The following is a 25,405-nucleotide window of genomic DNA, read 5'->3' as shown; positions in this document are numbered from 1 at the left end:
ATGGGCACTAGAACAAACTCTGGTGGTGGTGGAGCATACACACATTGGAGTAATTGAAGTGCGTTTTTTTTTTGTACGGAAAAATGAGTTAAATGGAAATTATTTATGCAAATTGAAGCTGAAAATATTTATGACGGTGTTTTGTGTTTTTTTTTCGCTTTAGAGGCAAGAAAATGAACATTTTGGTACTACCAGCGATATTATGATTTATTCAAAACCATTGTCAGGCAATTCAGTGCAAAATATTAAATTTTCCTTCAAGGAAATCGATTTTTTCCAAGAATTTTCACTTTTTTTTTATTGGATTTTACCCCCAAATAATACTAGAAAAACCAATTTGTCCGAAACATTGCTGAAAGCGCCAAAAAGCTCGCTTTAAATTGCTTCAGAAAAAAAAGCTTTTTTGATGCAAATTATGTATCTTAACGTTGAAAGCTCGTGAGAAAAAATCTTCCTGCCTGACACTATCGAAAGGATATTTACTCCAAGTGAATTTTCTCACATAAACTTTTTATTTAAAATACTTTAAAGTCTTTTCATTAATTCATAGGTATTTATTTCATTCAATTATTCGCCCCTTTTGTCATCGTTATGCTTCTTCCAATTTCCGGACTTTCGATTTCAAATCTCTCAAATTTTTTTTTCATTCAAATCTCCGAATGCTCTCAAATTCGATACGCCAGTCGTAACCAATTACAATTCCATCATAAAGAAATTAGAGAAATACAATCCAATACAAGAAATATTCAACTCCCACACTTCTTTCAAATCTAATTTAATCAAACTTTTACTCCCTAAAGCTTACCCTTGGGCTTTCCATGGGCTTTCTCATGGAATTTCTAATTTTATTTAATACATTTATTAAAACAAAGAACAATGCTGCGTGATAAAGAAAATTTTCAGTTCAATTGGGCATTTCTGTTCAGTTAGATTTTCTTCTTTGCGGTTTTATGCGAGATTTTAGTGTGCGAAATAAGGTAAATCCCGCGGGTAAAATATAAACAAGTTTTTGCCTTTTATGCTACCTTTATAAGTAGGTACCTATTTAGTAAAATAAACCAACAATATATAAAATAAAAAGCCCCTCTGGCTGCAAGCATGTCACTTAACTCACTTCGGGAAAAGATTGCGCTTAAGAAAATCCGTCAAATCACACGGTGGAAGCTGTGAGATGGAAAATGCATGCTGGAAATGAAAATTAAGTATACAATGGGGAGTAATTGCAAACGGTAAGAGCTGACTTAATTGTAAAATGATACGGTCGTGCATCTGGATGGTGCAGTGAAAAGGAAAGTTTTCTCAAGGTGCTCGTGCCATGATTTTCCTTTCATCTGTGCCATTTGCTAAATTGCCTACTTGCTACCTTTAGCGAATGATCTTTGGGAGAAATTCACTTTGCGGGATAATTTTCACCAGATAATTTTCACATCAAAAATAAAAAAAAAATGTGAATTGAGGAGCTTTATTCCAAAAAAAAAAACACTTAATTCAGATAGGGAAAACACTGTACAACAAATCTCGCAACGTCCCTCACAACATGTTCCTAAACTTATTGTCTATCATTGAATGGACAATGTTTGGCATAATCGACTTGGACACAATATGTGCCGGTTACACTGCAAGAAAAAGAAAAGAAGGGGGAATGAAAGAAAAGTAATAAATTGCGCGATACTGTGGAGTAATTCTATGTTAATGCTTTGATGTACTCACTGGTCTGGGGTGTCCTGCCCAATGTGCATGTACTGCACCAAGTTGTGAATGTCAAAGATGTTCCTCGTGTAGATGGGCAGGCGATTCTTCTTCACGTGGACACAGCCGTGCGGGCAGGGGACCCCAATCACCTGCTTATGGTGGAAGATTACGTTGGCCAAGTAGCACACAGACAAGAAGTGACTACATCGTGATCTTCCTGCAAAACAAGATGTGTAAAGCATGAACCATCGCAGATTCCCTCTTTTCACTTCATCCCAAGACTCAGCTAAGACTGCAAATATTTTTCTTTTGCGCATCGTGGCTTTCTCTTGCCATTTTCCCATGAGACTCGTTTACCAAATGCCGCCGAGTTCCCCAAATGGCCATTTGAAATTCTATGCCATTTCTCTCTCGCGCGCGAATTGTGCATGATCTGCACCTCTTTCCCTTTCTTCCTATTACAGAATGAATGTAATTCGAATGATATTATTTCATTATATTCATCTTTTTTGTGGAGATCTTTTGGTTTTTGGTCTTTATTTATAGGAATCACATTTATTTTATGTATGAGTCGCATGAGATGGAGAGGAGATAGAGAAAATTTAACCCTTTCACGACGATAAAATTTTCATTGTTGGTTTATTTTATTTTATTCCTTGTTTTATTCAATCAATGTAATTTCAATGCAATTTTTTTCAAGCGAATTTATGTCTTAATGAAGCGAAATTTGACCAGTAAAGCTATAAATATTAAACTAAAAACTACTTTAAAAATTAAAGTAAAATCCATTTAGTATAAATTAGGTTCTACGTCCAAACCAGATAGGATGTTAAGTTATAATCCTTTTCCTGTTTAATAAATTTACCAAAATTGCATTACATTGTGATTCAAAAATATTAGATCAATCGGTTTTGATTAAATAAAAAAGGGAAGATCGGGGCAGAATAGCACATTTAAAATAATGGACCTCCGAGGAATAAACGTAGGTACATTAGAATCTCCCTAGAATGGTATTAAAATGCCTAGAATTATTTTTTCTAAAAATTAAGTAGGTAATACTTATTTTACTGAAGAGCTAAGTACATAAATGAAAAAAATTATAAAGGCAAAGAAAAAAATATTTTTCATGGCTTAAAAAATTAAAGAATAATAATAATCATAAAACTATTAAAAAAATTAGACTTTTCTCTTCGATAAAAAATTACAATGGATCACATTACCCCAGAACGAGGCTAATTAACCCTTGGAGGATCAATAATTCTAATCTCAAAACTTTGATCTTAATTTTCGATCACAAAGAAAATGTTTTAGCTGTGTTTCTTTCAGACACAGCTTTTGTGTACCGAGCAAAATCGAAAGTCGTCAGATCGGGCTCAAACTTGGGATAAGCACGAATTAGGGTCCCCACATTCCAAAAAACGTATGCGCCAAAAAATTTTTTTTCCGGCCGGCCGTCCGGAACCTTTTGCTAAATTACAAGAGAACGGTAATAGATAGAGACTTGCGGTAAACGGCAAAGTTTAAATATCGACTGGAAGACATCCGATTATGATGTCAAATTTTACCCCCCACCACCGCGTCCGCCATTTTGAATAACCTCAAAATTTTGTTTTCGCTATATCTCAGCCCCTGTAATAGCTAAAAATCTGAAATTTTTATATGTTGTAGAGGCCATCAATACCTTTCCAACGATACCTCATTTTCGAAAATCGGTCAAGCCGTTTAGTCAATATGGCCGCCACAATTTTTCATCGAAAATCGACCATAACTCGAAAACGGCTTGACCGATTTTGATCAACCTGGGCTCAAATGAAAGCTCTCAACAAACCCTACAACTCTCTAGAACATCCGAAGTTTCAAAAGTGACCGCTAGGGGGCCAAAAATCAAAAACAAAATTTTCGATGAGTTTTCGATGAATATCTCGAAAACGCCATTATCGATTTGCTTCATTTTTTGATATGTTATAGCTGACTATATTATCTAGCTTCATGCCAAAAATGAAGAAAATCTATGTCGCCGTTCTCGAGATATAGCCTTCCAAAGTTAGCATGTAATATCTCGGGTTCTACAAGTCCGATTTTGATCAACTCAAGCGCAAATGAAAGATTTCGTGAAACCCTACAAATGTCTAGAACATTGCAACTTCGAGAAATGACCGCAAGAGGCGCTAAAATCGAAAACAAAGTTTTCGAAAATTTCGAACTCGAATTTTTCGAAAATGGCGACATAAATTTTTTTCATTTTTCGATATGTTATAGCTGACTTCAAGACCTTTCAAACAAAAAAAAATTTATGAAAATCTATGGATCCGTTCTCGAGATATGGCCTTCCAAACATTTCTTAGGGTATGACTTTTCAACTTTTCCCGACTTTGCGCGTATTTAAATTAATTCGCGCTCTAGTTTACTCTCACAAAATTGGTACACTGAAAGAAACACAGCTCCCGTAAGCTTGGTCAGCTTACCAGTACATTTTTTTTTCAAGTTTTCTTATTACATACTAACTTGAAGTATTTGAACTTTCTTTCGCAGAGATGTGATAGATTTTAATTCTATCACGCTTTAAAAAAAAGTTAAATTGGCCACGATGGCCAGCAAAATCTTCCAAGGGTTAAATCTCAAATACTTCTTATACGAATCCTTTGAATTTTATTTTCCCTCAATTACGTGCTATTTTACCACATTCTTTCCTACTTTCATTTGTTTTAAATATTTAATCAAATATTTTTAAATCACAAAAGGGGTTCATCTAAAAGGGATGACTTCCTTTAGTCGCCACTTTTTTTTCTTCTTTAAATTGCTTATTGCGACTAAAGAAATAAATTAGTTGGGAAATCTACGTACGCAACTTACGTATCGGATGACCTCTACAGTAGGGCTGCTGCCTACCCCCATTGACACAGAAGTCCACTGTTCCGGATGAAGCCAATTGCCCGAGCTTTCCGGCATTTGTGTGAATAATTTGAACAACTTTTGCATCATCCCTTGTTAATTTGAAAGTTTTCGAGGCGTGGTTTTCCACGAGTGGCCTTGCAGGGTCCAGGCCTTTTGGAGACACAATAAATAAATAAATAAATAAATAAAATGCAAAGAACAGAATTAATAAGGAACTGTGAAAGTTTCCTCCCCGAGATTTAGCAAAATTAATTGCACTTTCGGCTAAATGGAAATTTTTCTCAATAAAATTGTGTGCGCATGTGTGTGTTTGTTTTGATCTTCAGCATGAATGGGGGGAAGTTGTGTGTGGTATGTGTGGAGGGAGAGAGGGTAAAAGTTCCGTGAATGAGGGGGGAAATCTATGTTGAATATGCTTTCAAGTGTTCATTTGTGCGTAACGCCGCGAGATCAGCGAATTGCCCACCATGTGGAGCGTTTAATTGCAATTTTGCTGCGAGCAGCGTATTGGGATGCGAAAGACCTCGACTTTGAGCGCACTCACCGATTATTTTGTATTGTCGCGACGTCAGGTGGTTACCCATCATGCCACAGATATGTGCGCCAAGTGAGTGACCCACGCATGTTATTCGATGCCGACTGGCTCCAATATGGGTCAGAAAAGCATAAACCTGAAATTATGAGAGTGATCAAGTTTGTTGTTGTAGGAAAACATTATTAGCAACGCAATTGCAACTCTCACTTGAGCTGTGCACTGTGCCACGACTCGTGTATTGGTTAGTGCAGTCACGTAGCACGGATACTGCGTCAGCCTAAACCAATCCACCGTGATCACGTTAAATTTGCGCGAGAGGTACGCTGCAAAATAAAAGAAAATCAACCCCTATGAGTCAGAATTTCCGCCCTCAATTTCCTTTTTTTCTTCTGATGGAAAATTTAGCAAATCAAAAGCACCGACACCCACCGTCTTTGAGGTACATGATGTGTTTGCTGTGTTGCGTGCCATTGAAGCCGTGTATGATAATCGCGGTTTCGTGCTTGGGCTGGAAACCCGCCAGTGTGATGGACTTGGGGTGTCGGACATCGATTGACCTACCACGCCGGACGGAGCTGTTTGAAAAGAGCAAAAAAAAAAGAAAAATGAAATGGCGAAATGGCTCTGAAAAAGGAAGGAAATTCATTATCGCGTGCATAAGCTCTTCTCTTGCTCACTCTTCCATGTGCAAATAGTTTTTAGCTATTTTCCTACTTCTCTGTTTACACAAAAAAAACTAATCTTAAGCAAACACCCATAATCTTATCAAAGATAAGCTTTGAAGTTTTTTTTTTAACAGCCTCAGGAGGTCTTTGTTAATTTGGGGATTAGGGTTCGCTGTTTTATTAGGAATTTAATTTTTTTGGATACAAATGTATGAGAAAAGAGTTTTTTCTTTAATTTTTAATATTGTGGAAATTCATAAAAAAAATTTAACACTTTGAAGCCTGGCTTGGAACAGTTCAGAAGTAAAATCAGTTGCAAATGGACAAATGGACTGAGAAGTTACCTAATAGTTCCGGAAATTTCTCACGCCTTAATTTCCTTAAAAAAGAAAAGACGGTTTTAAGAAGAAGTAGAATTGTTACTATTTTGTTTGTCTTGAAAGGGTTAAATTTTCCTTGTTGGCGCTTTGATTCGAAACGTTTTATTTGTGGATTGTAGATAAATAATTTTTAAATAGATTTTTTTTAGAATTGAATAAATTATTAATTCAGTTTTGCAAAATTATTTGTGTTAACACAATCTGACAAACAATTAAATCAAAATATGAGAATAACTCAACAATTATTGCAAGCGCATCAAAGAAATATCTCACAAATCTAAAACTTCCATCGAATGCGCATCTTTTGTAATAATTTTCTAGAGTGTGGCTACTCACAAGAAGAAAAGTCAATCATAACGCGTCCAGTTATAAGAGTTGGTGTCCCACAACGTGTAGAAGTTTGTTTATGCGTTGTAATACTATTTGTGAGCAATATTAGTAGGCAAAGTTGATTTTTTTGTGAAATTCAGCAATTTGATGCATAAAAATGGTCATATCTCTAGTTCTATAACACCTACAGAAATTTCTTGACTAGTTTTGGAAAGGTCTTGAAATAAGCTATAATTTGACATATATCTCAATGATTTTCAAGGTCACCTCTAGAACACAAAATGGAGGATATTTGTTTCACAAAAAGAGTTTTTCGCATTTTTCGTTCTGAAAGAATGGTTCTAGAGGTTTCTGATGTTCTAGAAAGTTGTAGATAATTACAAAACCTTTAATTTGATACCAAATTGAGCAAAATCGGACAAGCGGTTCAAGAGATATGGCTCTTAGAACTTTTCAAATGCAAGAATTTTTCAAATGGTCATATCTTCTAAACGGCGACATAGATTTTCTTCATTTTCGGACTGGTGACAGATATTGAGTCAGGCCACAACATATCAAAATTTAAAGGAAATCTATAACAGATGTTCGGAGATATTGCCCCTTAAAGTTAGGCAATTTTTGTTTTTGATTTTAGCGCCTCTTGCGAATGTTTTTGGAACTTGGAATGTTCTAGACAGTTGTAGGGCTTCTTGAAACCTTTCATTTGATACCAAGATGGTCAAAATCGGTCAAGCCGTTCTCAAGTTATATTGAAAAAACACTTTTTGCTTTAGACCGCCATATTTGCTAAACCGCTTGACCGATTGTCAAGTATGAATTGTTGATGAAGACGTCTCACTGAGCTCTACAACATACTAGAATTTCAGATCTCTAGCTATAAGGGAAGTGGTTGACGTTGTTTTAAAATGGCGGACGGCGGCCATCTTGGATTTTGAAAATGCGAAAAAATGAAATTTTACACCCACATTTCTATAGAAAACTTCAAACTCGAAGTCTCTATCTGTTACTGTTCTCGAGATATAAGGCAAAGTTTGGACCACCGGCCGGATCAAAAATTTTCCACCACCATTTTCGTAATGTGGGATGTCTAAAACGTGCTCATACCAAGTTTGAGCCCGATCTGAGGTGGTCGGTTTTTCCGACGATTACAATACTTGGTGTTGGCCACGAAGTGGAACACCAACTAATTTTACTATCAACACATAAAGGCGAAAAGGTGGAAAATATTATGCGAATAGAAAATCACTCAACAATGGTCTTTTTTCATAATAACAAAGACCAGCATCAAAGACATGATAAAAAAATGTAAATCCTCAATAGGACAATTCCCTGTTGATGGACATATCTCTCACATAAAAAATTTCATATCTCCAAATGCTCAACAAGGTGTAAAAAATATCATGAGCTTTTATGCAAAAGAAATTTTTTTGTAACATTTAATGAGATTTCGAAAGCGTTTTGTGATTGAGAAAAAATAATGCTGCTGCAGTCCAGATGAGGAGAAAAAAAAGCACTAATTAGACAAGACAAGCACTCTCCTGAGAGTGAGATGGAGAAGCCAATAGTGTTGGAGATAAGCGGTGTCTTTCACGGAGATATCACATTTTTAATTTATGCATAATTTTATGTTGACTTTCATAATAAGACATTGGTGACAAAATAGTTACAACAAAACCGATGTTTGAGGAACTTTTTTTTGCGCAGAGAAACGGAAGAGATAGAAATCACATTTTTCCAATGACAAAAATTTCTTTTAATCAGAAAGGTGACTTTCGCAAGAGGCTGGATGTACGCAAAAACCTTTCAAAAGAAATTAAACTAATTTAGTGTAACGATTAGTTCCATTTTCCACCTTTCAAGCAATTTCAATCATTTGCCTACCACCACATAGTTTGTATATCTTCCTAAACGAGTCAAAGAAACTCTTCATTAGCAATTAAATTACGGATATGTCCAGAGAAGCATTCGAAAATTATTGTAACGAATCCCATATAATTTTCTAAAGGGCTTCTTTGGCGCTAAATAAGCAATTTTTTGCCTGAAATTGATAGTCACAGATGCATGATAGACTTTTCTTCACACAATTTCATGCAAATTATTACTCTAACTACATTGCTTTTGCTTTGCAATGAGTTTTGGTAAAGAAGCGTGCAAAATTTAATTTTACAAGCTGAACAATTGAAAGTATTTCTTTTGGAAGCTAAAGAAAAACAGAGAGAGAAGGAGAGAAAGAAATGATAAGGTATTTTGTAATATTGTACAATTTAGACGCCAGTGTTTTTATTATTGTGTGGAAAATAAATATTACATGTAAAAAAATACAGTAATGTTCCGCACAATGTTTGCATTCATTTGTTCGTAAAGTGAATGCGACACATTAATTTTTTAAACTGTTTGAAAAACTTTTTGGTAGAGAGGTGATTTTTTAAAAAGATTTTTAACAAGCTAATAGCATTATGTTTACGTTTACGTTTAAAAAAGAACAAACGTAAAAAATTGATAATATTTCTAACCTCATATTTTGAATTAATTTTGTCAAAAAAGAAAATATTTTTTCATGTTTTCTTTCGAATAACTTTAAGTTTTTGAACTTCCCTAACTCATTTAGAATTTATTACGTTACGACCAGAAGACTTTATTATCTGACGATAAAAAAAAACAATTTGGCCACTGTGGCCAGCAAAGTTCTTCAAGGGTTAAAAATCCATAAAAGTTTTTATATCTACATCAGTCAAAACACAGTCATAAAGACAGAAAGAGTTTTAGGTGTCTAAGAACCTTAAATATTTTTTTTATGAAATCAAATTTATTTTCATTCTTCAAATTGGTTTAAAAAATAAATTAAATTAAGTTAAAAAATAAAATTACATCAGCAGTAGCATTAGAATTAGCGGTTTTTGAGAATTATTTGTGTAATTCTAAGATTTAACATTTCTTCTCGTTTGATGGTTTCTTTTTTAACGTTTTCATTATTCTAACATTTTATGTGTTTTTTTTATAATGTTTGAAAAACTCACTTAATTTTTTGTTAGTTATGTGAAACATTTTGTAAATGAAAAAGAGATTGAAAGCGGATATAAAACAAGCAATTAAAATTTAAATAAATTAGCCAGAGGAATACTTTACAAAATTACTTCTCGATATTATTTTTCCTATCTCCTAATTAGATCTAAATTGGGTTTTCCTTGCAATCGTTTCCAATAATTTTGACAAATCACGAAAGAGTTTTCATTGCTACTCAAAATGGCATGAATTCACTGAACTCTCTGCACAGCATGATGCACTTTTGGTGTGAGGCACAATATTGCTATTATTGGGGCGCTCTGTGGGTTAAGTATTGTGTATATCTTTGGTGCAGCTCGCGAAAGCATAAGATAGTATGATTATAAATAATTCAGCGGATACCGGTTGAATTTGCAAATGAAAATAAACACTGAAGGTGAAGAAGAAGAGGAAAAAAAAGTTATGTCAGATTACGATCGTATTTGACGATTTTATTAATTAAGTCGCACAACTTGAGGCGTCATAAAAAATCTTCTTAAACATTTTTAAACGAAGAAAGGTTTTTTTATGGGAGAAAGAGCAATGAAGGTACACAGCTTCAGCAATTGGATGTCGCGGATATATTTATGATCGTTGTCAGTTTGTCAGCTTATTGGAGGGAGATCCCATTCTAAATGGTATTCAGAGCAAATTTCACCTTTTCTTCCAAAGCAAAAAGAAGAAAAAAAAATTAATCTAAATGTATGAAGAATCTCTTAATCGGCGATTGAGGAAAAGTGACACAGATTATGCGACAGCCGTCCATCATCCAACACGCATGACCTTTTGAATCAATTACCGCTTCAAATTTTTACAATTTGTATCGAAAGATTTTTTTTTGCTTTTTGGTTTTTCCTTCCAAGTTCACTCACGTGAATATACATAATGCTAAATGGAAGAAACTAATTAAAATAACACTTTCATTTTTTTAAGTTCCGAATTTCTCATTTAAACATGGAGGGGTGATCGGTGTGGCATTTGGGAGTAAGAGGTTCCATTCGAAATGCATCTCTGAAGGTCTCCCAAGTCAACAAAAAGTGCAATATGCAGAAGAAAGGTGCAAGAGAAAGATTTTTATTGTTGCACTTTTAAAGTTTAAACCGTGAGAGTGGAGCAAAAGGCTTGATACATATAAATGATTCCCATTGAATCTGCTGGTATCAAAATGAAGGTGAAAGAGTCGATCATGGCATGATAACTACCTTCATTTTTCCCTTCATCTCCACAGAAGCAGTTCAGTGCAAAATTTAATGTAAAATTTCCCAGGGAATGAGAGAAAATCGCACGAAAAGCCCAATTGCCACAGATTGCTCAACTTCACCCGCATGGGCCCGAAAAAAAGAAAAGTTTGTTGGGAAATCATCTAATTTTTTTTAATTCCTCTCCCAAAAAAGGTGCCAGACTGTGACAAAGTCAATTTGTATTCTCTTTCTAATGGAATTATAATAACACACCACATTTTAAAAAATGTCTCTTGGTGCGCGCGCGAAAGTGTGAGCATCCCAAATTTACGTCTCAATACGGTAAATACGGCGGTTCTTTCGTTTTCTTGAATTTCAAATTAAATCCGTAACACTGCCATGGAATTCTAGAATTGATTTTTTCTTCACTCGATACACTCTCCAAATTTGACCTGGGGGACGACATGACCCACATCTGACGAAAAAAAAAAAGTCAAGCAACTGGTGTTAAGAGGAAAATTGAGTGATCACATTAGCATTTAGGGAAGTTAATGTACCAGAATGGAGTCTTTATAATGGGCAAAGTGTGAGAAGTTTATTAACTTAATTAGAGCCATGCTTTAATGATTTGCCATTTTGAATTCAAGGAAATTGTTAAATAATTGGTTTATTCTTTCGCTTTCTTCCAAGAAAAATAATGAATTTTCTTTGATGAAAACGTTTTTCTTTTAGTAAAATAATTCATATTAAGGAAAGGATTTAATGCGAATATGCCCAGGATTTTTTGATGAAGTTTTTCAGAAGTTTGGCTTTAAAATTGTTCAGAAAAGTTAATTCTCAACTAGGATTCTTGAAATTTTGCTGAAGAAGTTATAAAATTCGTTCTTTAACCGAATCTATTTGACTTTTTTTTTTATAAAAAAATCTTTAAAAAATATTATTTTATTTAAAAAGTCTGGGTTAATTAGAGAATCTGATTAAACTTTCAAATAGAATTTTTACTAAAGTTAACCCTTTTGCATTATCTGGTTATACGCTAACCTAAACGTAAACATTATATTAATTTCCCGGATTTGAGTTATTTTTTTTTTAATTTATCCATTTAGAAATGCGTCTAATTGGAAAAAGTTTTTACTGAGAAATATTCTCTAAAATAAAATTGATTTGAACTGGGGAAAGTATGATGATAGGTGAATCGTCAGGGATGATGGCATCCCTTTCAAGAAAGAAAATAAAATTATGATTCACCATTGGGTCATCATAGTACTCATACACGCGAAAGGGTTAGTGGGTTAGACCAACTAAAATTAGATCAACTTTGGGAAAATATTTAAAACAAATTATTAAAATCATTAAAATTTATTTTTGTTGCTTCCCAAAAAAAAAAGATCCAAAAGCTCAATCCATAACCTACCTAAAAATTGTAGGTAATAAATTGATTTTTTTCGCACCTTTGTTTAAAATTTTTTAATAAAGAGTTTATTTAAGAATTTATTCCGAGAGTGTCACTTTACGTAATAAACGTGACTTTCCAAAACTTTCGTTTTAAAAAAATGTGATAACACACCCCAAAGTCGTGAAGACGAATTTAATCAATTTATTCCACATTTGCAAAATTTCATCTGCATTTTACTTCATCACGTGTCACGGAAAACGAGAGGATTTATATCTTCCTGATTTTTTGGTTATTCTCATTGTTTTTTTTTCGACAAATTTTCCAATTTTCATATTTTTTTTTTAGAAGAAGGGAACGTGAAAACATTCTTTTCTTAACAATCAAAATTTCTTCAAATTATCATTTCCCTCTGATGGTATCTAAAGACAATGTTTTCATTAACCTATTGTCTTCCTATGGATTATCTCTTGATCCACATCTCATAAAAAATACCAATTCTATGGAAATAATAAGCCCAGTACTAATTGGAAGCCAATTTTTAGGCAGTTTGAGGGCATTTTTCATCGTTTGATGAGTTTTTCTTCACCACTTCGCACAACACTGCTCCACAATTTTGAGCACATGCCTGTTAATGTGAGAAATTGCATAAATGAGCGAATAAAAGGTCTCTTAATTAATGCAAATCGCAAGATTATTCAATAAATATTCGAATATAGTGTCAAGATCACGGTCAAACGTTGGGATTTTTTTCTTGCAAAAAATACGCTAATACAGATTTTTCTTCCAATTTGATTGGGCGCGCGAAAAAATCTTTAATTCATGGAAGAGAAAAATGTTTGATCTTCTTTTAACGCTTCATGGGATTTAAGGTTGAAAATACGCTTTTGCACTTTGTTGGTGTAGAAATTTCATTATATAAAATGCATTTTCACTTTGATAGGGTGGTGCATCAATATATATAACTTACGGGGTGAACATGAAGAAGTCAATTTCATCGTGGGGGCACACATTTGTCCTGCTGAGGATACACTTGAAGGGATTCACATCCAATACTCCTGTATTTGCAAAGAGGAGTCCACTTGAAACTGCAAGAAATTGGATGGATTTTATGGGTTAGATCACAATGTTGAAAAAAATCGCAAAAGGAAAGATCAAACAATGCACCTTCAACTAATCCTAGGAAGATCACAATTGCTCCTAATTTCCCAAGAGATTCTTGCATTTTCCTTTATACACAAAAAATATTTTCTTTCAAGACAGAAACTTTGGGGATTTAGGCACAATCCTGATTTCAGGAGAAAAGTCCTTGATGGCTCACAAATGATCGCTCTTCTAAACATCTGGCCATACTTTTTTCTAGCGGATTTTTCACGCACTTAATCATCCACTTGTGGTGTCTCTAATACCTTCCTGGCATTGCATTACACAGCACAGACAGACAGTGTGAGAGACAGAGCTTCCTGGTCAAGAAAATCACACAAATCCACAAAAAAAAAGAAAATTCAATGAAGGAACAAAAAAAATCACTGCACTCCACAGTAATCCATTTGCATGGCCAGGAAATGGGATTTCACCGTGAGAAGGTAGTCTGTGGGTGAAAGTGCCCCAGAAGTGAAACAGGAATGATGGAGTCCGGAAAAGTTGGCTGTTTTGGAGAGTCTGCTGCTGCTGCTGCACAGAAAGTGGCGAAGAGCTGGAAAGTCGCACACACAACCACTCTCAGCCGCGATCGAGCTTAGAATGACGAAGAGTGGGCCGCGTGTGGAGGAACAAAACACAAGGGGGCACGCGATGGGGGCGATGACGCTGTGGATGCTTCTCCTTCTGCACAAAAACAACATTTCACACATTCCGCGGGAAAACTCACATTTCTCCGTTACCCCCAGGGCTCACTATGGGTGTTGGAAGAGCGAGGCATCAGGCACTATTTGCCGACATTGGGACGGGTTTTCGCGCGCGCTGATCGCAAGAAAAGTCACGGTAGAGAAGGTAATCTTCATTTTTTGCGCATCAGCTTCCTTCTTGCCATGCCACAAGCACCAGGCGCCTCCATCGTATGCATCTGCACAGAGGAGGAAGCGCAAATTGATGTGTTTGTGCGGGCAATTGATCTGCTCTGCATATAAATGTTGTAATTATAAGAATATTTATTAACTGACCTTTATGGAAAAAGTGAAATTCTCGCTTTCCCATCATGAAAACACATTGCGAATTATTTTGTAATTCTTTTTGTCGTTTTTAGGCTTGTTGGGTAATTTTTTTTAAGCGTAATATGAGTTGAAATTGAGTAGGAATCGAAGACGAAATTACTTTTTCTTTCTTCCTGAAAATAGGAAAAGCGTCAAACAAACGATTTAATACTTTAACCCTTTAAGGGCCTTTAGGGTTTGGTCCTTTTTGAAAATGCCGAATTTTGCATACTTCTTTCACATAAATTGAGTCTCTTAACCATTTTATTTTATGATTGTGGGTGGAATGATAGTTCTGGACATATTACAATTACTTTCCAAAAGGTTTAGAGGATCAAGAACGAAAAATTAAAAAAAAAAATAAAACTTGAAAATAAAGATCGGATATTTTGGATAAAAATGTCTTATTTGACCTCAAAGTAATCCTTAAATATTATATTTAGTACACTCAACTTTCTGGATTCATTAAAATCTTTAAACGACTAAGGACTGCAACTTATTCAGCAAAGAGAATTCAATCAAAATAATTCTTTGAGTTCAAATAAGTAATTTCTAGCAAAAAGTCGAGATTTTGTAGTTTTTTTCTTATTTTTCATCCTGATCCTAGTTCTTGGGGACGTTCTTCCTTTACAATTATGAGAAATTTATTAATTTCTAAAAGACGTAAAATAGAGGGACAAAATCCACATAAAGATCCTTTAAGGACCTAGCCAATTAGGTAAAATTTTCAGTAATAGATTCTAAGTTGATCTACCTTATTTAGATTAATATTCCTTTTTTTTTTTTAATATTCCTTCAGACTTAATATAAAATGGAATGAATGAAAAAAGATCTCATGCAAAAGAACAAAATTAGAACATTTCAAGGATTAACTCATTTCTACGTTTAATTCCATTTATGATATTTTAAAGAATATTTTAATGTTATTTAATTTAGTTTTCTTTTGTTTTATCAGCTAGGATTTATTCTTTTTTTCTAATGAAGTATCCTATGCAGAAGAAAATCTTTAATTCCAATAAAACAATTCCCTTCAAACAAATGAAATGTGATATCCATAAAATATTGTTACACAGTGTAATTGGTTGAACGACTTGAACGAGCACCTAAAAGCCCATTAAATTTATTGCTGCGAAACCACATGGAAAGTCCAAGAGCTGTGCTACCTGGCGCTGGAAAGTAGACTACACAGAAGTCTCCATCGCCTGGTTTCCCTGGCCTTCACTTTGTAAATTTTCTCTTAAAATAAAACTCCCAGCTGACTCAACAAATTTATTAAATCACGCGTATAAAATGGACACAAGACAATCACGTGTCGCTTGATCTACAATTAAAACTTGGAACATTGCGAAGGGCATCATGCGGAGGGTGTCAGGTGGCATAGTTGGCTCCTGCAGGTCCCCTTGAGTATGGCGGCTCTCCGTTTGTCTGAAGGTAGTAATTTCCTGAGATCCTGCAATTATTTAAAAAAAAAAAAGATTCTCTTTGCAAAAAATCCATAAAAAAGTAAAATTGTTGATGTTACCCTGAGATGCAGTCGATACCCATGAGAACAACCGGTTGGTTGGTGTCGTAGTCGCCGCTCTTGAATTTGTCCCAGGAGGCGCATTTGACGGAATGGAAACTTGGTCGATTCTTCTCGGTTACACTCTCAGCCCAGAATCTCCATGATCTTCGATGGCTGCAGAGATCGTTGTCCGTGAGCATTTTGTAGTTCCTCTTGGGACATCCCGGTTGGAGGGTTTTGCCGCGATTTGGCCAAAAGTCTACATGTCCCGTGGCAAAGGGAGCCCCGTACAGCCAGGCATCCGTGTGGATAACATCCACAAATTCGGCATCCTTCGTACTGAGAGCTCCCGTGAATTTGAGTGGGAAATAGAAACCAGGAAAGGCAGGATCGAGTGCACTTATTCGCTTCAGCTTAGCCCCCTTGTCCGATTGCCTAATCACCTCTCGTCCAATATAGCCGGCCAGCTGACCTCCCATACTATGTCCAACCACGTGGAATTTATCCAATCTCATCCCATCCATGGCCATCTTGAGTATTTCCCGCGCAAGGGCATGTGCGAGCTACAAAGATTAACAACAACAACACCAAAATCCCCATGAGATTAAGATTAGAAGGCTTCATTAGATGGATCATGTGATGCTTCACAGAAAATCCCATGCTTACGGGTTTAAGATTGGGGAATGCGTCAATTAGATAGTTTCCATCAGCCAACTCTGCCCAATCCAATATGAGGATATTGTGGTCATTTCGCGCCAAATACGCATCTGCAATCACCTGAATACTCTCCACATCCATTGTCTCCAAATACCCATGCAGGTAGAGAACTATACAAATAGAGGAAAATAATAGAATGTATTTATCAGATGTATGAGTGCTTACGTCGAGAGAAAAACCTGACGCCGTGGGAAATTTTCAGAGACGCATTTTACTTGGAAACGACACGGAAAATGAATAGGTTTGCATATAAATTATGAAAATTCCAAAATATGCAGCATATTGTTTATTGATTCATTTCTTGCTTTACTTGGAACTCGCTTGGATGTTTCACAGGATGGAGGAATATTGTAATTAATCGATAATATTTTAGAAAACTCGAAAAAGGATTATTTCAAAGATTTAATTGATGATTGGCATTAAAGAAGGGCTGTAAAGATTTATTAATTATTAAAAACGCTTGGACTGATTTTCGTGAAATTGAAAAACAAATCAAATTTTCTAGATAAACGTGAAACTAGTCTCTTAATGGTTGATTACAAAAGTCTAAAAAGGTCTTTTAAAAAATGACAATTTTAGGAATCTTATTCATATCAAATTTTAAACGTTAAATTAGTCTAATTTCAACTAAAATTTGACCGATTTTGATAAATTTAAGTAATTAAAAAAGTAATCTATATTACAGAAAGATCTAGGTATTCTTAAATAAGAGGGAATATTACTCATTCAATTTAGGCAGTTTGAACAAATAAGTGAATAGGATTCATATTTTTTAAGTTTATTTTATACAAAACTATCCATTTTTGTTTTGATTTTGAACAGAATTTGAAGTATACATATTAAGGATCGATTTTGCCAATAAAAAAACTTTTCTTTTCTGAAAACTAGAAATGTGTTGTAATATTTTAACAGTTTATATCTCTGAATCGTTCTATTGTCCGGCTTAAAAGGAAAAACAGAGAAAATTCCTTCCAAAAACTCTTTAGAAAAGTTTTCTAAAACAGTCTTTTCCCCATTAATAACACGACTAAAGAAGGAAAGAAAATTATCATAATTTTGCTATATTTTTCACAGAATTATTGAACGAATTGATCTCATAAACGCAAGATTTTACCTTAAAGTTCAATTTTCCGTTCATCTCAAGCATCTAAATGAATTGTAAGGAAATTTAGATAAAATAAATTAATTTAAATTTGGTTTTTCTCTGATTTATACAAAACGTCTTTTTCACAATCCCGAACGCATTACATACCTATTTAGCTCAAGATGGATTTAAAGCTTTTAAAGCTTTCTAAACTTTCTGCGAATTTGAGAGTGACAACATGCTTTTTCTTTAATTTTTTCTCAATAAAAATTTCAAACATCAAGTGCTTGAAGCTGCAGTATGATAACCCCTGCGAAGATTCTCAAATAAAAATTGTAAAATCACTATTGTCAGCATTCTACCAATTCTCTTGCCTTCCATCCTCTCCCTATATTTTCTTCATTACCCTTTTAGAAACCACGCGATAGACTTTCAAATAATTCAACGTCTAATACAAGAAAAAGAGAGTTTAATGGAAAAATCGTTATCACATCGCTTTTAAATTTTACGTAAACTTTTCCGACGATCGCCAGACTCTTTTCTTCATTTTTATTGATGTTCTTTTTTTTTCTTTGCAAAACAAAACCTTATCTGCCTATATATCTTCGTATGTTTGTAAACATTTCCATTCTGTAGCATAACGAGAAAGCACACGGTTTTTATTAAAAAATAAATAAATTCTCATTGGCGCGCGCGTGTGTGTGGAAAGAATCGAGCAATTGGAATTGCATGAGAAATTTTGCAAGAAAAAAATCATCCAAGAACCACCGTCCCCCCCTCTTCGATTGGTGGTGTGGCAGAGTTGCGTGCCTGAGAAAATTGCTCAATTGATTCTGGTTTAAAAAAAAAAAGAAGTTTCCAGAATAGGCTGGGTCGTATTTGCAAATTCGAATATCATTCTCCTCGCATATACAAATTGATTAGCATTCATGCCGAGTCTCATTTTGACTGTCAATCTTCTCAGCATATAGCGTCAGGGTTTGATAATATGTTGCTTTGGGTGCAAAATGTTGAAAGTTGTTTTTTGGGGGCGACTTTCCTTACAACCAGATGGTTTTTTTTGGTGAAAGAAAAGAATTATTACGTATTGTATGACCCTTCACTCTCACCTGTGGGTTTGTTTGTATCGAATTTCGGATGCTTCAGCACGGACGCTGTGTCATTCAGCTCATAAGCTTTGTGGTCCGCAAAGGCAGGTCCGTAGAAGAAGAACATTTTTGTTGATTCAAGCTTGGCATGGCTCGACCTGAGGCCCAGCCAGAGCCCTGAAAATTAACGAAAAAAAGAAAAGAGAAATAATTTTAAAATGTTTGATAATGTCTGAATCCGACCCTGTTTGTTTTTCCTAAAATAAAATGATTTTAATTTTGATGAAAGGCTATCAATTTTCATTTAATTAAATAGAATTGTTTCCCTATTAAAAGAGCGTATCAAATGATTGTTTTAAAACCAAATTTATAAATTCTATTCGCTGTGAGAAAATATTCAAAATAACTTGGTCCAAATTCATTTAATTGGGGACGAGTAATAAAAAAAATTCAAATGATTTATTTCTATTATGTTAATCTTTGTTAAAAGGGCCACGTGTATAGAATTTATTGTTTATTTTGTACACAAGTAGGTTTTTTTTAATCTAATTAAGTTAATTAAGCGTTTCAATTATCTGCTTTAATTACAATTAAAAAGTAGTAAAAGATGTTAAAAATCTCTAAGTGTTTCCGCTAAAAAAAAACTTCAATTTATCATACCGGATTTTGCATATAACACACATAACATAAGAAAATAAAGTGAAATTCTAAAGCCCTGAATGTAATCTCACATTAGTCATACTATTGAGCTTCAGCTCCTGAATATTTTGTAAGGAACCAAAATAGAAATTCCAGTCTATTGATTGAATTTTGTACATCTCTATGCCTTCTGTTTAAGTGAATTGATTTTAATTTTATTTTTAGAAATTTCCAAAGTGCATCCTTACTACCTGTAATACCTATTATTTGAATTAAATTGTTGCAGAATTTTTCGGGGTCATTTAGGTGCTCTTATGAAATTTAAAAAAATAAAGACTGACTTATTAAAAATGAACATAATTGGTTAAATTTAAAAGAAGCATTGAACCTAGCGCCTCCACTGCAATTAATTATTATTGTGCCTTTAATGCAATGGAGACGCCCAGTCATTACCAGGCGCCTCCATCATGACCTATGGTTGATCTTGAAAGAAAATTATGTATGTCCTTGGTTACAAAATGCAGAAAACATTGTTTTTTTTAAATTTAATTTTGTTTTTTCAGATAAATAACTAGAATATTTTATTATTTATAGTTTTTTTTATTGCTAATTTTATTAATTAATTAAATTTTTTTTTTTAAATCCTTTTCGAACGTTCCTATCAATTTTTTGTTAGAACTCTTTTGATATTTTTAAAATTAACTGAATTATGATTAAAAAAACTGTTACGGAGAATTTTAAGTAATTTGTTCAAATTTGTGTCTCTAAAAATTGTAAAAAAAAAACAAAATATTAAGAAACTCTTTTCAATAGAAGATTTAAGGGCTTAAAAATAAGTCACGGACTTTAAAAATAGTATTAAATAATTATTAATATCGTTTTTTTCGAATTTGGTCATTTTTTAATTAAAGAAAAGAACAAATTATTTGTATAAAACTATAATTATTTTCTTTTTTCATTCCCAGATGAAAGCCACTTAATAATCATCAGAAACTAATTTTTTTTTATCAAATCTCATCTAAATAACCTATTAGAATAATAAATATCAATTCTTATCTTGCTTCTTACTTTTAGTTGATATTTTTTCCAATGTTACGTGTAGATAATAGCCCAATTTATTATTTTCAATGCTATCAAAGGCTATCAATGTAATTTTGATAGAGTGACTGTAGATAAAACTCTTGAAAAAAAAAAGCATTTTATCGAGTATTCCGATTAGATGAATATCATTGATCACAAAATCATTTAGTTACAGCATGAAAACCTTCACTCGTTCTTAAATTTCTCTTTATTTATTAATTTATTAAATAAAAAAAAAAGAAAGAAAGAGCGGAGAATGTGGAAAAGATTTTGTGAAAATGACGTGCTAAATGATGCAACGCCCTGCACTCAATCATCCATCAATTAATTGACCCAATTGGTGCAATTTAAAACACGAAAAAAAAACTCTTATCTTCTTACTTGATGTATTTTTCACTTTCCGCATGGTTTGGGCTCTTGTTTAACTCTTTGGGATCTTTCGTAATTTTTTTTTTATTAATATTTTCTAGAACTTAAACTCCGCGCATTCTCGCAAGTCATTCACTAACTCTACTCTTTTTTTTCTCTCCTTTGCACGTTGTCTATTTTATTTCTTCGTCTTTTTAATTTATTGCAACATTCATGTGGACACTTTAAACTAGCACCTGGGTGGGGGAAGTAGATAGGAGAGGGGGGGGGGAGAGCGAGGTTCTTTTATGATGCAAATATCACAGAATTTGGTGAAAAAGAACCCGCTTCTTGGTATGACGTGGTCTCTCACTCTTCAATATGCGGATAAACTTATGTGGTTCCGTCTTGAGCACTTGTGGGCTTCTTGCGCGAGAATCACAGCACAACTAAATCCACTGAAGGCAAAGCAATGAGCCGACAGTGGCTATTGGGTTTTCCACCACGTCCCGCGCACTGACACCCATCAGCTGAATGCTCACACTTAATCTTCTCGCACGTGAGACAACCTGAGGCGGTCCACTGAATACACACAGTGACGAAAGAAAATAAAAAATAAAACGACACAGAACAGAACCCGAAATCCAGTCCAGAAGAATTTCTTGAAACGGGAGAGAACAAAACCAAATTTACTCGCACATTGACCCCATGGACGACCCAAAATCGACTAAAGCGAACAATTCTGAGGCACTCCAATTTATATATCGCGGCGCGCTCTGTGATGGGTTGTGTAATACCTTCGGGGCAACGCAAATAGAACGACTTCTTCAGGCACCAGGCGGCATGCAATGTGGAGTTGGGCAAAAAAAAAGAAAGTTGTGCGGAGGGTGGCTGATGGGCGAAGGAGTTTCCAGTGCTCACGGTTGAGTCACACGACGGCCACCACCACGGTGGTGGTGCCCTCCGTTCTCCATGACCCGCGAAAGTTGTTGCCTTTCGCGGAATAAAATCTAGGTGAGAACCACACTCACTCACCAAAGGGACTCTTCGGGGAATTATGGGTACACTACAGGAGATTTATTTTAAGAATTTTTCATGAAATGTTATAGCGTTGAAGAATTATTTAAGAAGCTCTAAATTTGAACATTAATTTAATAATATTGGTAATAAATTATTTTAAAAAATGAAAATAACAAATTAAAAAATAATTTGTTGTTTAACGAGAATTAAGGGTAATGTTTAATTTTTTTTTTCAAAATTAATTGAAATAGACTGAAAAATCCCTAAATATTGTAATTTAAAAGGTCAAAAACTGAAATTGTAACACACTTTGTAGGCCTGATGAGAAAGGAATAAAACCTTCGAAACGTTGCAGAACATTGTGTTTGAGAAACTGCTGAAGGTCGAAAACCGTGCCCTCCCACACTTAAAAATCCCTCTTAAAAGTTTTCAAGTTTACATAATTATCATACCTTCCATTAGTAAAGGAGTGTATTCATTTTTAGATATTCATGCATAAAATAATCTAAAAATAAATGTCACTGTTAAATGCTAAATTGATTTTAAATTTTTAATTGGAAAAATCCCTGAAGCGTAAGAATGAAAAAATCTATCCTCAATGCGTTGTTTTCATGCATAAAGCAAATGCATCAGTGCTTCTTCGCTTCATTTTAATTAATTTCGATGAGTTTTATCAAGTATTAGAGGTTGAATATTCGTTTTGGTGGAAGTTGAGGTTCTCCCTCCGAGGTTGAATAGTTATTGGGATTTTTGTAGCTGTACCAAATAAATTATTTTTTTTATTAAGAACTAATGAAATTTTTTAGAAAGAATGTTTAACACTTGGAGGACCCACCATTTGGCACAACGCGGAGGATCAAATTGGTAATAACTACCAGCTGATAAAATATGCTCAATAATTAATTATTAATCAGTTTATTGAACAAGGATCGAAAGTTTCACTAATCCTTAATCTTCTTCAAGCATTCCTGCACATAATTACTAAATATTTAATTGAGAAAATCGTCACTGAAAAAAATTGCGTCGAATCGATGCAAAATTGCCAATTCAAACGACTTTTTTAGCTACAATTTTACTTAATTTATTATTGCGCCTAAATCATCACAAACTGTGATTATTCAAGTAACTTTTTAGTCACTTTCGGCAATAAAATTAGTCCATATTAATGATTTTCACCGCGGAAAAGTGAACAAGAGTACTTTATTTGGGAAATATGGGGAAACATAACCTCAAAACCATGGCTAAAATGTATGGGATTTTGACTGGTAGTTATTACCAATTTGATCCTCCACGTTGGATTCTGACTTTGACCTCAATTATCTTCCAAAGAAAAGACTTTTCTCGAGATTTTCTTTCTGCTATCTTAAAGTAATTAAAATTCCCTACACATAGATGCTAAATTCATCGAGATAAGTCCAATAGATTTTATTTTGTGACGATTTTAAGGTTCCAATTGGTAGCAATTACCAGTAAAGTCCTCCGAGTGTTAAAGGAGATTAGGTAATTCTGGGATCATCAGCCAAGGATCGATGGATTAGTCAAAATGACTCTTACCAGTTTTATAACCGAAACTTTCCACGATTATTAAGCTTATTACGTTTAATAAGCTCCTGATTATGCTTATCAACTCATTAAAAGAGTCTTACGAAATAATTGATGAGAGCACTGACGCATATGCTTCATGTATGAATGTAGCTAAAAAAATCACAAAGTTAAACAAATGAAAAGGTTAATTAAAATATCTTTACATCTTTTAGAATATAATTTCCATGAAATAAAAAAAAGATTTCTCAAAATTATCTCATAACATCCACACAAAATGAATAAACTCCTTTAATGGAAAATAACATTTTTTAGTCCATAAGCTTTTTACATTCCAAAGATTGAAAACTTCCTCAAGTCATATTTTTCTTACTGAAAAATTAACATTGCTGTTGCTCATTAATTGCATAATAAATTTAATGCTCAGTGGAAATAAAAAAATGACATTTTTATGAATTAAATTATCTCACAAAATGTAGATTAAAAAAAAAACATTGAAGAGCGGATGCGAAGTTTTGGATAATTTGCATGCAAAAAATTTAAAGGAAAGTAAGGTGGAGTGAGTCATTTTGCTTAAGATAATTTTCTGACACTCCCGTGTATGAAGCAGTCTTCCAAAGGAAATAAATTATGAAATAAAATTATTAAATAATTGTTATGAGAAAAGGACATTATGCACTTGACATAGGCTAAGTACCTAATTCGAGAAAATGAAGAAAACAATTTTGACCCACCCAGTCTTGTAGGGAATCAAAAAAGGGTAAAGAATCGCCAAAAATATTCACCATTTTCCACTGGGATCAAAAAGAAAAAAGCCCATAAAGTTTCGCATACAATTCAAAAAAATTGGCGGCCATTTGCCATTTTGTCCCTTTCACTGCATCATGCATATGCTGGACGACGTAAAATGCTAGTTTTCAAGTTTTATTTTCTTGATTCACTGCACTTGATCGTTGCAAAGATCACCGCAAAAAAATTAAAAAATAATCAAACGCTATTTGGTGTTCTATGTGCTTATGCTTCATGCGTGTATGCTTTGTGCATTATTTAATTTATTAAATAATTCTGTTAAAAAATATGAAAATTTACCTTTTAAATCAGCGAAATCAGCAATGAAAAATAAAAATATGAACAATAAAAATGTAGTTCTTGGTGCTTTCTGTGCTTATCGTGCTCGTGAATTTCCACTCTATAAATTGCAATAAAAAAATCTATTTTAAAGTGCTCATCGTGCCCATAAACCCCGTAACTGTCTCTACAATAAAATACCTTGGAAATACATTAGCAAATGCAATAGATTCTTCATTTTGTCCACAAAAGAACTCAAATGAACGTTAAATTCAGTACAAAAAAGTCCCAAAAATTCGTTCGCTCTGTGGTCACTTTAGCGGATTGGATCGTGCAAACAATAAGTGGCCCCTTATCGGTGGATTTACTTCGAGAGGACTTTGATCCAGTCCCCGGATTTGCTAATCACTGTTACAATGCTCAGCTCAGCTTATCCGTGCACAAAAACAAATCTAGCAAAAGCTACTTGCTTGGAAGCTCTTGAACTTGTCTCTTACAGAAAATTCCGTAGAGGTACCTCCGAGTCATTCTCCTAGACTGCTGGATTTATATAGAAGTGTTCTTGGCACGGAGATTAGGTGTACTCTGAGGAGGGTTTTTTAATGGAGTTTTTTTTTACGAGCATATTGGAGTTGTAAGTAAATTAAATGAAATCGCACAACAGTCCCCGACTTTTTCCCCGTATACCCCAGCTGTGGCCACTCAAGGTTGTGAAACTTCCTCATGGCAATTGCAGGCAAATTGATGGATTATTGAGTAAGGCGCACGAAAGACAGACTCACCCACAAGTAAGGCCGCCACTGCCAAGATCAGAAGCACCTTTTTCATCGTGAGATTTTCAGTTGTTATTCCCTTGACAGAGACGCACTCCACACACACATAAAATACAGAAAAAAGTTTAATAAAAAGAATATCACTCAAAAAAGTACCTCGATCGGCGCACGAAGCTCCGCAACTGATAGCACGGGCAACATCGCTGCACAACGAAACTCTCTGTCATAGCCCCGGAG

At 34.2% G+C, this 25,405-nt stretch overlaps 5 protein-coding genes across 6 annotated transcripts in view; 2 read left to right on the top strand and 3 right to left on the bottom strand.

Moving 5' to 3' along the window:
* Positions 1-25,405, top strand: part of LOC129790123 (WD repeat-containing protein 19) — an 829,031-nt gene that overhangs the window by 79,650 nt on the left and 723,976 nt on the right. The window lies entirely within an intron of this gene.
* LOC129790155 (protein O-mannosyl-transferase TMTC2-like) overlaps positions 1-25,405 on the top strand; it is a 433,518-nt gene that overhangs the window by 212,222 nt on the left and 195,891 nt on the right. The gene's annotated exons all lie outside the window — the stretch shown is intronic.
* LOC129790211 (serine/threonine-protein phosphatase PP2A 65 kDa regulatory subunit) overlaps positions 1-25,405 on the bottom strand; it is a 620,353-nt gene that overhangs the window by 586,510 nt on the left and 8,438 nt on the right. The window lies entirely within an intron of this gene.
* Positions 1,365-13,342, bottom strand: LOC129790318 (phospholipase A1 VesT1.02). Its single transcript, XM_055827789.1, has 8 exons — positions 13,281-13,342; positions 13,084-13,201; positions 5,552-5,697; positions 5,330-5,445; positions 5,132-5,258; positions 4,546-4,737; positions 1,711-1,909; positions 1,365-1,616 (listed from the first exon to the last, which is right to left on the bottom strand). The coding sequence occupies exons 1-8, from the start codon at positions 13,336-13,338 to the stop codon at positions 1,550-1,552; spliced, it is 1,023 nt and encodes a 340-aa protein (XP_055683764.1). The 5' UTR covers positions 13,339-13,342; the 3' UTR covers positions 1,365-1,549.
* LOC129790329 (lipase member I) lies at positions 15,562-25,372 on the bottom strand. 2 transcript variants are annotated; one of them, XM_055827800.1, is made up of 5 exons: positions 25,178-25,372; positions 18,720-18,875; positions 16,476-16,636; positions 15,828-16,372; positions 15,562-15,755 (listed from the first exon to the last, which is right to left on the bottom strand). In XM_055827800.1, the coding sequence occupies exons 1-5, from the start codon at positions 25,221-25,223 to the stop codon at positions 15,674-15,676; spliced, it is 990 nt and encodes a 329-aa protein (XP_055683775.1). In that variant the 5' UTR covers positions 25,224-25,372; the 3' UTR covers positions 15,562-15,673. The 2 variants fall into 2 exon arrangements, with proteins under 2 accessions (XP_055683775.1, XP_055683776.1); XM_055827801.1 differs by lacking the exon at positions 25,178-25,372 and adding an exon at positions 20,799-21,494.

Source organism: Lutzomyia longipalpis, chromosome 2 (genome assembly GCF_024334085.1).
Source record: "Lutzomyia longipalpis isolate SR_M1_2022 chromosome 2, ASM2433408v1".
NCBI lineage: Eukaryota > Metazoa > Arthropoda > Insecta > Diptera > Psychodidae > Lutzomyia > Lutzomyia longipalpis.
Note: the sequence above shows the minus strand (reverse complement) of the source record. Positions and strands in the feature narration are given on the sequence as shown.